A 14,147-nucleotide genomic window follows, 5' to 3' on the forward strand; every position below is an offset into this window, starting at 1 on the left:
GAGTGGGCTAAAAGTGTAAAACTTTATGTAACAACAAGGGGAAAAATTGGTTACATAAATGGAAGAGGGAAAGAACCCGAGAGTGAGACAGCTGAACATGATAGGTGGGACCAAGAAAACAATATGATGATGTCTTGGCTCCTTGCAGCCATGGAACCTGATGTGAAGAACTTTATGTGGGCACCGCTAGTGAGATTTGGGAACAGGCCAAAACCACCTATTCTGAGCAAAGGCATTATGCCAAGAGTTACCAGTTGCAAGCTGAATCCTCAACCTGTAAACAGGGGAATCGTAGTTTGTTTGCCTATTATTCAGCCCTTATTTCAGTGTGGAAAGAATTGGATCACTATCAGGCTATAGAATGGAAACATGATGATGATGCTAAGGCCTATAAGAAGTTGGTTTCTCAGCAGTGGGTTTTTGCATTCTTGTTGGGTCTAAACCCTACTTATGAACCCTTGAGAGTTCAGATCTTAGGAAGTAAAGAGTTGCCTTCTGTTCAAGAGGTGTATGCCCTCGTTCAATCTGAGGAAAGTAGGCGGAGTGTGATGGTTACAAGTGGGGGAGCAACAAGTAGCATTGGCTGCAATGGGTAGTAACAATATGGGAAAGAAAAGTGACTCCAAAAAGGTTGATGATAAAGACAATTTGTTTTGTACCCACTGTTGGCACTCGAGACATACACGTGAGACATGTTGGGAGATTCACGGGAAGCCCAAGTGGGTAGTGAAGAACCAAGAACAGGGTAGAGTACATGGTTAGAAGAAGCCGAATACAACACATAATGCAACACATGTGGCAACCCAAGATACTCAGGACCACTTTATTGGTTTTGACCCCAAGGAAGATATCATGAATTCCTTCAGAGATCACTTGGAGTCATATGGTAGGGCTTTGCGACAGATGGATAGTTCAGTTACTAGTACTCCTACTTCATTTGCGTCTACATCAGGTAATGCGACTTCTGCATTCCATGTCACCACTACCATCGACTCCCCTTGTATCATTGACTCAATGGCCTCTAACCACATAATCGGTAAGCTAAACTTGTTTCAGACTTATAGCCTTTTGTCAGGAAGGGATAAAGTGAGGCTTGAAGATGGATCATTCTCCTCCATTGTAGGCCAAGGATCAATATCACTTCCCCATGGCGTTAACCTGAATTGTGTATTGCATGTCCCTCAACTTCCTATAAATTTGCTTTCAATCAGTAGTATCACAAACTCTTTAAACTATAGTGTAACCTTTTTTCCTGGTTCATGTGTTTTTCAATATCTAACTTTTGGGAGGACGATTGGTAGGGGGAGCCTAGTAGATGGTCTCTACATTCTCGACAACAAAGCTGGTTTCTTAGTGTCGTCCTCAGAGTCATATAGTCAATCAAATAAGAGTCAAATTTTTTTGTGGCATAGTTGGTTAGGTCATGTTTCTTTTGAAATAGTAAAGTCCTTGTTTCTAATTTTATTTAAGTTATGTTTAGTGTTAGAATTCCAGTGTCAAACATGTCAATTGAGCAAACAATGTAGAACAACTTTTCACTCAAATAATAAAAGATCAAGTTTTCCTTTTCATGTTGTGTATTTTGATGTATAGGGGCCTACTACTATAATATTTGAGGGCGGGTATAAGTACTTTATCACATTGATCAATGATTTTTATCGCTATACATGGGTATTCCCTATGCGTAGTAGAGACGAAGTTCCAAAGATTGTGAAAGACTTCCAAAAGATGGTGTTTACACAATTCCATGTTGAAAAACAGATCTTTCAATCAAACAATGCAAAGGAATATTTCCATGGTGAGCTCAATGAGTTCTTTGCCTCCCATGGATTCATTCATAAGAGCTCATGCACAAAAACACCACAACAAAATGGTGTGGCAAAAAGAAAAAATAGACACCTCCTTGAGGTAGCTCAAGGGGTGATGTTACACATGAATGTTCCAAAAAAGTTTTGGATGGATGCTATACTTGCAGCTGCTTATGTCATCAATCACATGCCCTCTAGAGTGTTGAACTACATGCCCTCGAGGTAAGTTAGACCCTCGATCCGTTCCTTGTATCTTTCTAGGGTATCCCTCCTCTCAAAAAGGGTATCGGTGCTTTGATCCTGTTAGTCGCAAGTTTTTTGTGTCTATGGATGTGTCCTTGTTTGAGTCTGAACTGTTCTTCCCTGCTTCTACTCAGGGGGAGAGTAGTGTGGAAGAGGAGAAGCAGGTTCAGGTCCGCCAAGTCTCTCTTCCTTCTATTCCAAACCTTTCTCCCTTTCGTGTCTTCCAACATACATGTCGTAGAGATTAGCAATGTGATAAAGATGTGGAGCAGCCAAAAATTGAGCAACCGACACCGTTAGACTCCCAGGTGGTAAGTCCAAACCCTATTGTAGCTATTGATACTCCTACTCCCACTGTGGATGACCTTGACATTCCTATTGCTCAAAGAAAGGGAGTCGGGTCATGCACTACCGAACACCCCATTACCCATTATGTCTCTATGATCGCAATTCCCCCTCATACCGAGCCTTCCTATTTGTAGTTGATTGCATCCATGTACCCAAAAATGTTGCATAAGCCTTAAAATGCCCTAAATGGACAGATACTATGAAGGAGGAGATTAATGCCCTCCATAAAAATCAAACTTGGGAATTGGTGGATCTTCCAAGGGGGAAAGACCCAGTGGGGTGTAAGTGGGTGTATACAGTTAAACACAAAGCGGACGGGACAGTTCAAAGGTACAAAGCAAGATTAGTAGCCAAGGGGTACCCTCAAGTTACGAGGTTGAATATGATGAGATTTTTGCTCAAGTAGCTAAGATGAACTCAATTAGGGTCCTCTTGTTATTAGCTGCTAACCTTGACTGGGAATTGCATCAACTGGACATAAAGAATGATTTTTTAAATGGTGACCTAGAGGAGAAGGTGTACATGGTTCAACCGCCTGGATTCTGTGCCAAGGGAAGTGAAAATAAGGTGTGCAAGCTGAGAAAGTCTCTTTATGGTTTAAAACAATCTCCCAGGGCTTGGTTCAGTAAGTTTCACATGACAGTTCAGCGGATAGGGTTCAAATAATGTCAGTATGATCACACACTCTTTGTGAAGAGATGTCAGGAACAGGTTGTTGTATTGATAGTGTATGTGGATGATATTATCATTATGCGTTCTCGAGATGAGGTTCCCACCTTAACCTGTGCTTTTCATCAAACGGTCCTCACTCAATTTGAAGTTAAAATCAAAATTTGCAAATATGATAATATCAAAGAATATTTCACTAAACATTTGAATTCATATTTTCTTGAGTATGGGGTTGTTCATCAGAGTACTTGTCCCCATGCACCTCAGCAAAATGGGGTAGCCGAGAAAAAAAATAGGCACATCCTAGAAGTCGCAAGAAGTATTATGCTGAATTCTCAAGTTCCCATTTGTTTTTGTGGGGGATGCTATTAATACAACAATGTATTTCATCAACTGAATCCCTTCCCGTGTTTTGGATATGAAAACTTTTTCATTATTGCATCCTAAGAAAGATTTGTACACCATCCCTCTTAAAGTTTTTGGGTGCACTTGTTTTGTCCAAATTCTAGGACCCCATCGTTCTAAGTTTGATCCTAAAGATGTGTAGGGAGTTGAGAGTTTACCACAAGAGGTGGAGGCAGGTTGATTTTGGTGCTCATAATCAGTCCAGACTAGTTACTCTCTCCTTTGTAGTTCCGGATTTAGGTACTTTTCCCTCCTTGCCTGTTGATACATCACCCTCACCTTCTGCCACCCCCTCTAGATGATCTTGATCTTCCCATTGTAGTCTGCAAGGGAAAGCGTTAGCACACTTCATCTACTGCCCATTGCATATCTCAGTTTACCACCTATGATCATCCTTCACCATCCTATGGGTCCTTCTTGGCATCTATCTCCGCTATACCTATTCCTAGGTCTATCCAGGAAGCTCTTGCAGTACCTGAGTGGAAGAATGCAATGGAGGAAGAGATGGGTGCTCTCATTAAAAATAAGACCTAGGAGCTAATTGACAAACAGCTATAGCCCTCTCATCCACTAGCTATAGTTTTGAGACTCTCAATCGCATCTTCCTCTTCTCCTCTCTTCTCTCTTCTCTTCTCTCTCTCTCTCCATGAATGATTACATTAAGCATTCTATTGCAGACTCAGTAGCCCTCTCATCCACATTTACACCCACCACACAACTCTTATCCAAGTTTATTTTGAAGTTGGAAACACTCTCAAAGTACTATATTAAACCTTTGAGTCACCGGGACTTATTCCTTCCTATCCTCAACGCATTACTACCTCTTCCTTATCTGCTTTGGAGATTTAACCTATTGAAAAACATTTGCTACTAGGGTAACGATAAAGTGGGAGAGGGGGTCACCTTGCCTTAGACCTCTACAAGATGGAAAAAATCCCTTAACCACACCATTGACCAATACTGAATAGTGATAGGAGCTGATACAACCCTTCCACCAACTACACCATCTCTCTCCAAAGCCACAACTTCTAAGAACCTCTAGCAAAAAGCTCCAATCCACCAAATAGTAGTCGATCAAGACTACAGTCAGTCTTGAATTTAAAAGTAAAAAGGTTTCAGATGGTGAAAAGAGAAGAAAGAAGAAGAAAAGAAGGAGAAAGAAAAGTACACAAGGGTTTTAGAAAAGAGAGAGAGAGGGACTGATTAATTGAATCTGCCGCCCCACTCTTAATATTTATATGTTTACTAATTGTAGAAAAGGCAAAATTGCCCTTAATGCTTACATGGCAAATAAACTAATAATAAGCTGTTTGAAATAACTACCAATTAACACTGACATAACTAACAAAGAGTACATGCTGAGCTGTCATATGAACATAGTGGGGACCACAGCCGTGGGGTCCACATCAGTGTTATCTACACTCCCCCTCAAGTTGGGAATAGATATTTATCATTCCCAACTTGCATAAGTCTGCCTCTAACTTCTTCCTTGGTACAGCCTTGGTGAGAAGATTTGCGAGCTGCATGCTGGAGGTGATATACGGGAGACACACTTCTTGAGATGAAACCCTTTTTCTGACAAAATGTCGATCAACTTCGATATGCTTAGTTCTGTCATGTTGTATCGGATTGTGAGCTGTATTAATAGTAGCCTGATTATCGCAATACAACATCAAGGGCTTCTCATAATCAATACCCAACTCTTCAAGTAATGACTCCAGCCATTGGATTTCAGCCACTCTATTAGCCATCGATTTGTATTCAGCTTCAGCACTGGAGCGAGAAACAACACTTCGCTTCTTACTCCAAGAGACAAGGTTACCTCCTACAAAGGCACAATATCCAGAGGTAGACCTCTTGTCATCAACACTCCCAGCCCAATCAACATTTGTATAGACCTTTATCTTCAAGTATGCCAATATTCTCTCAACTGCAAGGAGGTGAGTAGTTCTATGAGAATGCATTTACTGACTGATAACACTGACTGCATAACTGATGTCTGGTCGGGTAAGACAAATATATAGGAGTTTTCCAACCAACCGTTGGAACATAGCTTTGTCTTTAAGAGGCTCTCCACCATTTGCACTGATCTTGTGATTTTGTTCAATGGGTGTATCTGCAAGCTTAACACCCAACTTTTTAGTTTCTGCTAACAGATCTAGAACATACTTCCTTTGAGAAATGAAGATCCCATGTTTAGATCTAGCAACCTCAATACCCAAAAAGTATCATAGTGCACCCAGATCTTTCACCTCAAACACTTGATGAAGGAATTGTTTGAGGGACTCAATCTCACTATTATCATTCCCTGTCACCACGATATCATCCACATATACAGCAAGGTTAAAGAAGAGTCCAGTCTTTTAAAGAACAATGTATGGTCTGACTGGGCCTATACATAGCTGAATTTTCCAAGGGCTTGTCTGAATCTATCAACCCAAGCTCTGGGGGACTGCTTTAGTCCATACAAGGCTTTATTCAACCAGAAAACCTTCTTACCTGTCTCTACATCATAAAATCCAATGGGTAATTGCATGTAGACTTCTTCCTATAAGTCTCCATTTAGAAAGGCATTTTTAACATCCATCTGGAGCAAAGGCCAAGAATAACTCGCTGCAAGGGCTAACAGAACTCGAATAGTGGTCATCTTTGCTACTGGGGAAAAATTCTCCAAGTAGTCTATACCATAAGTCTGAATAAATCCCTTTGCAACTAACTGGGCTTTATACCTTTCAATGGAGCCATCAACATTATGTTTCACGGTAAATTTGGCTTGGTCAACTAGCTCCCAAGTATTATTCCTCAGAAGGGCATCCATTTCAACCTTCATTGCATCTTTCCACTCAGGAACTGACAAGGCTTCCTGCATTGTTCTGGGGATAGGAATATCAACAATGGAAGTGAGAAAGGACCTGTAAGAGGGAGACAGGCGATTATAGGACAAAAATTGGGAAATGCAGTGAGTTGTAGATGTGGTGCAACGCCGTTTCCCTTTACGGACTACAATAGGGAGGTCAAGTTCATCCAAAGAAAGTGAAGTAGCAACAATGGAAGGTATCTCAGTGGGACCTGGATCCGAATCCGCAGAAGGAACTGGGGCTGGCCTGGATTGTTGACGACCGAAATCAACCTGCTGCCACCGCCTGTGATAGACTTTCAACTCCTGACACCTCTGACAACCCTCCCCATTATAGTCCTCATCACTCAATGGAATGGCTAAAGGAACTTCAGATGAGTTAACCCCACTCTCATTGCTCTCCCCTTGAGGAAAAAAAAAACCCCATTCTCACTACTCTGCCCCCAAGGAGAAACCCTAGGGTAATAGGGGGCCTCCTCAAAGAAAGTAACATCCATCGAGACAAATCTCCTCCCAAAAGTAGGGCCATAGCAGCAATAACCCTTTTGAGTGTGTGCATAACCGAGAAAAATGGAGGCCTTAGGGTCAAATTTTGAACGATAAGGTCCAAGAATCTGAACAAAGCAGGTGCAACCAAAGGTTTTAAGGGGAATAGTAAATAAATCTTCATCTGGGTATAGAAGGGTAAACGGAGGCTTCATGTCAAGAACCCGTGAAGGAACCCGATTAACGAGATACACTGCTGTGAGAATAGCATCACCCCAGAAACGGATAGGCACATTGGAGGTAAGCATAATGCTTCTAGCCACCTCCAAAATGTGCCTATTCTTCCTCTCGGCAACCCCATTCTATTGTGGTGTATAAGAACAAGTGCTCTGGTGAATAATCCCACGATCAAGCAGATAAGAAACTAGTGGCTTTGTGAAGTATTCTTTCGCATTATCAGATCTAAAGATTTTGATTTGGACCCCGAACTAGGTTAAAATCATCTGATGAAAGGTTTGGGTCAAAGCAAGAACCTCATCTCGAGAACGCATAAGGTAAACCCAAGAAAAACGGGTAAAGTCATCAACAATTAACAAAAAATATCTATACCCCACCATAGAAGGGATGTGATACGGGCCCCAAACATTGGTGCACAACATCAAAAGAATTACTACTTCTTTTATCACTCCATCCGAATACAATATTCTTTAGAAAAGTAAAATGAAGGCAGAAGCATGAAATATAGACAAATCCAAGGCAACTTCAGCAGGAAACTTTAGAGAAGAATAAAAAGACCTCCAATAAACACCAAAGAATTAGGGCATCACAAACTAGGGCTCCAAGGACTGATAACCAAGAGAAGAAAATATCCTAGGGCAGCACAAAAACTAGGGTTCCAAGGAATGATCACAGTTGATTATGACAATAGTGTGATGCACCAACCTGAAATGAGAAGTTTTCTAGGTTAGATTGAAGAGAGGACCTGATGTCAGTTGAAGTTCCTCAGTCAGAAGCAAAAGGAACCTGGTTCGAAACTGCTACTGTTGAGGGAGGAAGAAGCCAGACTGTTGAGATTCCTTAATTTGTGACTGTTCAAAACTGAACCAAGAAAAGCTGTTGCCGCACTGGAGAAATCAGTACACAGACGGAGGAAGAAAACAAATCTGCTGCAACCCAGGAGAGAAGACCAGAACTCCAAGACTTGTTAGTTTCCGCTGATTTTATGAGAGAAGGTTCTGGAAGACAGCCAATCAGAAATCCTTCCAGACATAAACTTTCAAGAGGAACAAGGGTTAGGATTAAAGAGAACAGCCTTAACACCAGCCAAAACACCCTGAGAACAAAAAACCCTAAAATGCCCAACGAATGAGCAAGGAAAGAGAAGAAATTATAGAGCAGTTTGCTCTGATACCATGTCAACAGACACAGCAGAATACAGAATTCTAGGGATGAAGAATGGATGATTCGACCCTTCCCCAAGGGTCCTTTACATAGAAAGTGAAGTTAAAGAAATTACAGAAAGGCCCTTGTAGGGCAACACAATTTAGAGAATTTACAGAGAGGCCCTTGAAAGGCTGAAGTGAAAATAATAATAAATACGAGAAATAATACAATAAGGACTACAATAAAATGGTACATCAGGGAGTTTCTTCACACAAGCCAACATCCTAAACTGAGGGACAATTTCAGATATTGATTCTGTTCTTGTTGAACTCTTATGAGAGAAATCCTTGCACATATTCAGTGTTTTGAGTGGCATCTCATGATAAGAAAAGACACCTATGTGTCTACTGCAACCTGTTAGGACATGTTCTTCTAGAATGTACAATAAAACCCCTTGGAATGATAATCCTAGATAGCCCAAAGGATAACTCAAGGGTTATTGATGGTATATCTAAAGAAATGAAGCAATTTTTCTGGAGTATCGTTTCTATGGCAATGTCCTCTGCATTCTCTTCTATCAGTTCCTACTTGCTCTAGTCCTTTCTAGGTCATAGATTCTAGTGCATCTTAATCACATGACAGGTGCTACCACGGGTAAGCTCCTTCCAAATCATACTTTGAGGATAAATATATTGTAACTGCCCATGATGAAAAATAGGAGATTATTGGCACTAATATTTCCTTTTTCCGCATCTATAACTATTCTTATAAATTGCCCAATGTGCTAATTCCTAGATTAACTACAAACTTGATCTCCATCAGTCAAGTAGTAGTTGATGGTCATATTGTAACATTTTCTCATAATGACTGTGGCATTCATGACCAACAGACTTGGGACAATGAGAGGGAAAGGGTGCAAGATAGGATGGTTTTTCACTTTGGAGTTTAAAAGATAGATATCAGAAGTTATTGATCTAATATTAGTTTCTTGACTTCTTTTGTTATTTCTAATGCATTTGACAACGTTTGGAACTTGTGGCATCATCACCAAGACAACCCACATTCTGAGAGATTAGACTGTTTATGAATTATCTTTAATCAATAAATATCCATCTATTTTGAATTTAGTTGAAAGCTTTTGCATTACTTGTTCCTTATGCAAAAAAAAAAGACACTTATTGAGAAGTTATTCATTAAAGAGTGCTTTCCTCATGGTCATCTAAAAGAAATTGCATATATGAAGTCATCTCTTGGACATCATAATGATAAACCAATGGAATGCAAGTTGAAGAAATTTTTGCATGGCTTGATTTCATGATTATTCATTCAGGACCTCAATGTATCACTTTCCTATTTCTCATTTGTCATTACCAGCTAATTTACTATATGCCAGAAGTGACATCAGATCAACGTGCTTGTCCAAATTCTTCATACTGAGGGCATTCAATCAGATTGTTTGATGGATTCTATGCAAATCAGCATCAAACTCTCAACTAAATTCAACACAAAAATGCCTAAATACCTTAGCTAAATAGATTTTTTTTTTATCAGTAAACCTTAGCTAAATAGATTATTCTATGCAAATAAGACTTATTTGATGGATTCTATCAAATCAGCATTGAACTCTCAACTCAACATAACTAATCCACCGACCACCTCCCAACTATATGGGGTCAGCTGCATGAATCCTGTTCTGCCATTCCACTCTATTCAGTACCATGCCAAATAAGCAACAAATATTCAAGCAAAGAAAAAAAGAAATAGTAACTATGGGATAGGTCTTAGCCAGCAGACTATATCAAAATCCATACTACCTGAAGTTCATGCTCATTGAACATATCAATCCAGTCTTTCTGTATAAGTTGCTGAAATCCCCATAAGAAGTGTGAACTTTGCTGGCGTATCTGCCAAAGGAGCATTTCATAATATCAAACAATAAGATGTACTCCTAAAAATAATAAAGTAATCTCATTTAATGGATTATATTACCTGAAAATTTAGACGATGGTTGGCAATAAGATGAATAAATGTAATGACATTCTCGTTTGTAACACGTATATCTTTTCCTCCTGGGAGTAGCTCCTCTTCAGTTTGCTCTCCATACTCATTGTTTACAATAACAAAGTATAGTTCTAATTCTGAAATGTCACCTTCATAATGCTACAGATTGCAATAAAAGATAGAACATGGAAATTTGTAAATAAACCAGTGTGTTAATATGAATCTGTAAAGTCCTTGAAAGAGGATATATTGATAAATTGAAACTGCATAAAGAGAACATTGCAAATCCAGCATCACCATTTTAATGCTCAAATAAACAAAACAGCTATGACAAAAAATGCACTACAAAAGGTATCGTCTTCAGCGCCAATTTTCATTACACTAATGTAAGCATTTCATAACAAGCTTGGTTGGTGAAACTTGTTGGATTGGGTTGGACCTGGTCCATCTGTAATGGAATTATATTAGACTGGGTTGAATTGAACCAATTACTGGTCCATTGATAGAAGATAAAGAGCATGGGTGTCAATGGGCCAGGAGCACAAAGTTTGGGTTGGACCCAATCTAAATTGAAACCAATTTGAACAGATTGGACAGTCCAGACATTGAAATGGACCAGTCTATAATGGTCCAAAGTATTCATAAAATCGGATTGGACCTGGTCCATCTGTAATGGACTCATATTGGACCAAGTTGGGTTGGAACAATATCCGGTCCATTGGCAGCCCTGCTTCCACTTAGGTTTAGCAAGTGCTTCATATACAAACTTGTGAGTAAACACAAAGGAATAGATGTAAGGCCTTATAGTAAGGAGATAAGTGGTAGGTCAATTGTTGTGAAATACAAAGAACAGAAGTGCTGCTTAGATCAGGATCATCAAACACATTGGGAAGGGTGAATTGCATACCTAAAACTGGACTTCCAAAGACAACTAAGGGTGTTAGAGGCTCCTCTAAAGTTACAAGAACAACCTTCTTGTATCATTGGTAAACTGTACACCAGCACTCATTCTACAGTACATCTCTCACCTCATTGGTGTGTTTTTTGTAAAGCAAGTTGGAAGTCTATATACCATTTACTAACTTGATAACATAAGAGAGCTCTCTGGTGACAAGGCTGTCTTTCAATCACATGCTTTGTGAAGGCAGTCGGGTTGCAGACACACTTGTAAATTTAGCTTGCAGCCATCAAGCTTCCTTATGTTTTAATGTTCCTTCTGATATTCCTAGCCACACCCGTCATCTGGTTTTTGAGGATTAGCTCCAAATTCCTCTTATTAGGAGCTAGTTTCTTTCTGTTCTCAGGTTTCCAGATGATTCTATTGTTATATTATGAGCTGGTTGCCTGTTGTATAGCTTTTCCTGAGGGGTAAGGCATTACATCCCCCTCCTAGGTCTTTTTGACTACTCTAATAAGATTTTTGGTAGCCACCCCTCTACCAGGAGTAAATTTTGGGGTTTAAAAATAAAATTCATTGTCTAACTACTGATAAATAACAAGTTAATATTCAATTTTAGAATATGAACAACACAGATGAGGAAATTAGATACTCATATTTCCAATATCAAACCGATCTCCAACCACATAGACTTCTCCCCTTCAAGTTGTTTATCTCACATTTGAGTTGATATGCCCTTAACACAATGACATAACCATGTAATTCTGTTAACCTACCAAGGATGACTTGGATTTGTAGCTTCTGTTTCCTTCAATACACCACTCAAATAACCAAGTTTAAATGTCCTCCAATATGCATATGTACATATTGAGACCAATGTTTTAAACAGTGTGGGAGGTGTATGCCTGGAGGTGCCCTCAAAATGTCCTGAGGAGCAAGCTGGAAGCATTTATGCTTTTGAGGTGTATGCCTCTGTAAATAGGTAGATTAATCCTATTCAGTTCTAGGTTCAAAGTATGTAAGAAGAATAAGAAGAAGAAGAAGAGGAGAAAGAGGAGAAGAAGGGTTCGACCAGAAGAGAAAAGGTCACTCTACACAGCCGACCCACTATGTATTTATAATGTATAAGCTGAATTACAAAAGACAGTATTGTCCCTCATTAAAGGTGGGACACATAACTTACACTTGAAAAAAACAAACCATTCACTCTCAATTAGATAGACAAAAGACCAAATACCCTTGTATTGTCGACTCTAACACTCCCCCTCAAGCTGGGGAATATATGACATATAGCCAGCTTGTCACATATGCAATCTACTCTGCCCCGAGACCGCCCCTTTGTAAATAGATCTGCCCACTGGTTTCCTGAACTCACATGAGTTGTAGTTATCACTCCACCTATCACATTTTCTCTTACAAAGTGGCTGTCAACTTCAATATGCTTTGTTTTCTCATGGAAGACTGTATTAGAAGAAATGTGTACAACAGCTTGATTATCACAGTTTAACCTTGTTATGATTCGGCCTGCCTTCGAGTTCTATTTGTTTGAGATCAATTATGTAGAAAGAGGTAGAAAGGTGGAAGAAAGAAAGAAAGAGAGGGAGAGAAAGAGAAAAGGAGAAAGTCTGGTTCGAACTAGAAGTCTCAAGAACATAACTCCCATTTGGCTAGACAATGCTTTTTATTATTAAAATAACTGAAAAGACATACGTGCCCTTATTTAAGGAAGGAGCACTGGTTCAAACACAACATTACAGATCAACAACCTTAATCTGGGTATAAGGACAGAAATACCCCTACGCTAACACTCCCCCTCAAGCTGGTGAGTATATATCATATACTCCCAGCTTGTTACATATGTAGTCCACTCTTCCCCGACTCAAGCCTTTTGTAAATAAGTCAGCCCACTGGTTTCTTGTATTAACATATGTAGTGTCTAGCTCTCCATTCAGCTTGGTTCTTTCATGAAACACCGGATTAGAGGAAATATGAACACCAGCTTGATTGTCACAATAGAGCTTCATTGGAGTATTGATGTTGTACCCTACTTCCTGTAGAAGGTTCCTTAGCCATACTAATTCACAAGCAGTGTGCGCCATAGCCCTATATTCTGCTTCTGCACTACTTCTTGTAATGGTCAGTGGTAAACCGTCTATCAGACATAGAACCGGCCAAGTTAGCATCAGAATACCCTTCTATTTCAAGTTTTCCGCCACTCTTGTATATCGGACCGCGACCCGAAGCCCCTTTTAAATACCTCAATTTTCTCAGAACTGCATTCCAATGAGGAATCATAGGTTTCTGCATGAACTGGCTTACCACAAGTCGTCGGTATCTGCCAGGGTCTTCAAACACTTCACCCATATCACTGCTTAGCCTGGTATTTGTGTCCATAGGTGTTTCAGTTGGTTTAGCACCCAACAAGCCTATTTCTTCCAGCAAATCAAGCACATATTTCCTCTGGCAAAGATTAATACCATACTTGGATCTTGCTACCTCTATCCCCAAGAAATATTTCAGTTTACCAAGATCCTTTGTCTGAATATGATCCTACAGATAAGTCTTTAGCCTGTCAATACCCATGTTACCATTCCCGGTAATAACAATATCATCTACATACACCACCAACAGTATTTTTCCTCCCGTAGAGTCATGACTAAATACAAAATGATCAACTTTGCACTGTTTCATACCAAACTTCTTTACTACCTCACTGAACCTACCAAACCATGCTCGAGGAGACTGTTTAAGCCCATATATAGCCTTCCTTAGTCTGCACACCTTACCATCCTCCCCCTGAGCAACAAACCCTGGAGGTTGCTCCATGTAGACCTCCTAAAGTATGTCACCATGCAAAAAGGAATTCTTGATATCAAGTTGATATAGCGGCCAATCATACATGGCTGCAAGAGAGATCACAACACGAACTGACCCTATCTTAGCAACCGGTGAGAAGGTCTCTGTGTAGTCAATACCATAGGTTTGGGAGTACCCTTTTGCAACCAACTGCGCTTTCAGGCGTTCAACACTACCATCAGGCAGATACTTA

The 14,147-nt window shown here is 39.9% G+C and overlaps 1 protein-coding gene across 7 annotated transcripts in view; it reads right to left on the reverse strand.

Moving 5' to 3' along the window:
• The window catches only part of UPL6 (ubiquitin protein ligase 6), a 134,331-nt gene that overhangs the window by 29,287 nt on the left and 90,897 nt on the right, over window positions 1-14,147 (reverse strand). For all 7 annotated transcript variants that reach the window (XM_088976065.1, XM_088976063.1, XM_088976064.1 and 4 more), the window contains 2 exons: window positions 10,189-10,359; window positions 10,014-10,103 (listed from right to left, as the gene is read on the reverse strand). In XM_088976065.1, the coding sequence (XP_088832191.1) occupies window positions 10,014-10,103; window positions 10,189-10,359 (261 nt within the window). The remainder of the gene's footprint in view (window positions 1-10,013; window positions 10,104-10,188; window positions 10,360-14,147) is intronic.

This window comes from Nelumbo lutea, chromosome 3 (assembly GCF_056320005.1).
Source record: "Nelumbo lutea isolate HS-2025 chromosome 3, American lotus-T2T, whole genome shotgun sequence".
Taxonomy (NCBI): domain Eukaryota; kingdom Viridiplantae; phylum Streptophyta; class Magnoliopsida; order Proteales; family Nelumbonaceae; genus Nelumbo; species Nelumbo lutea.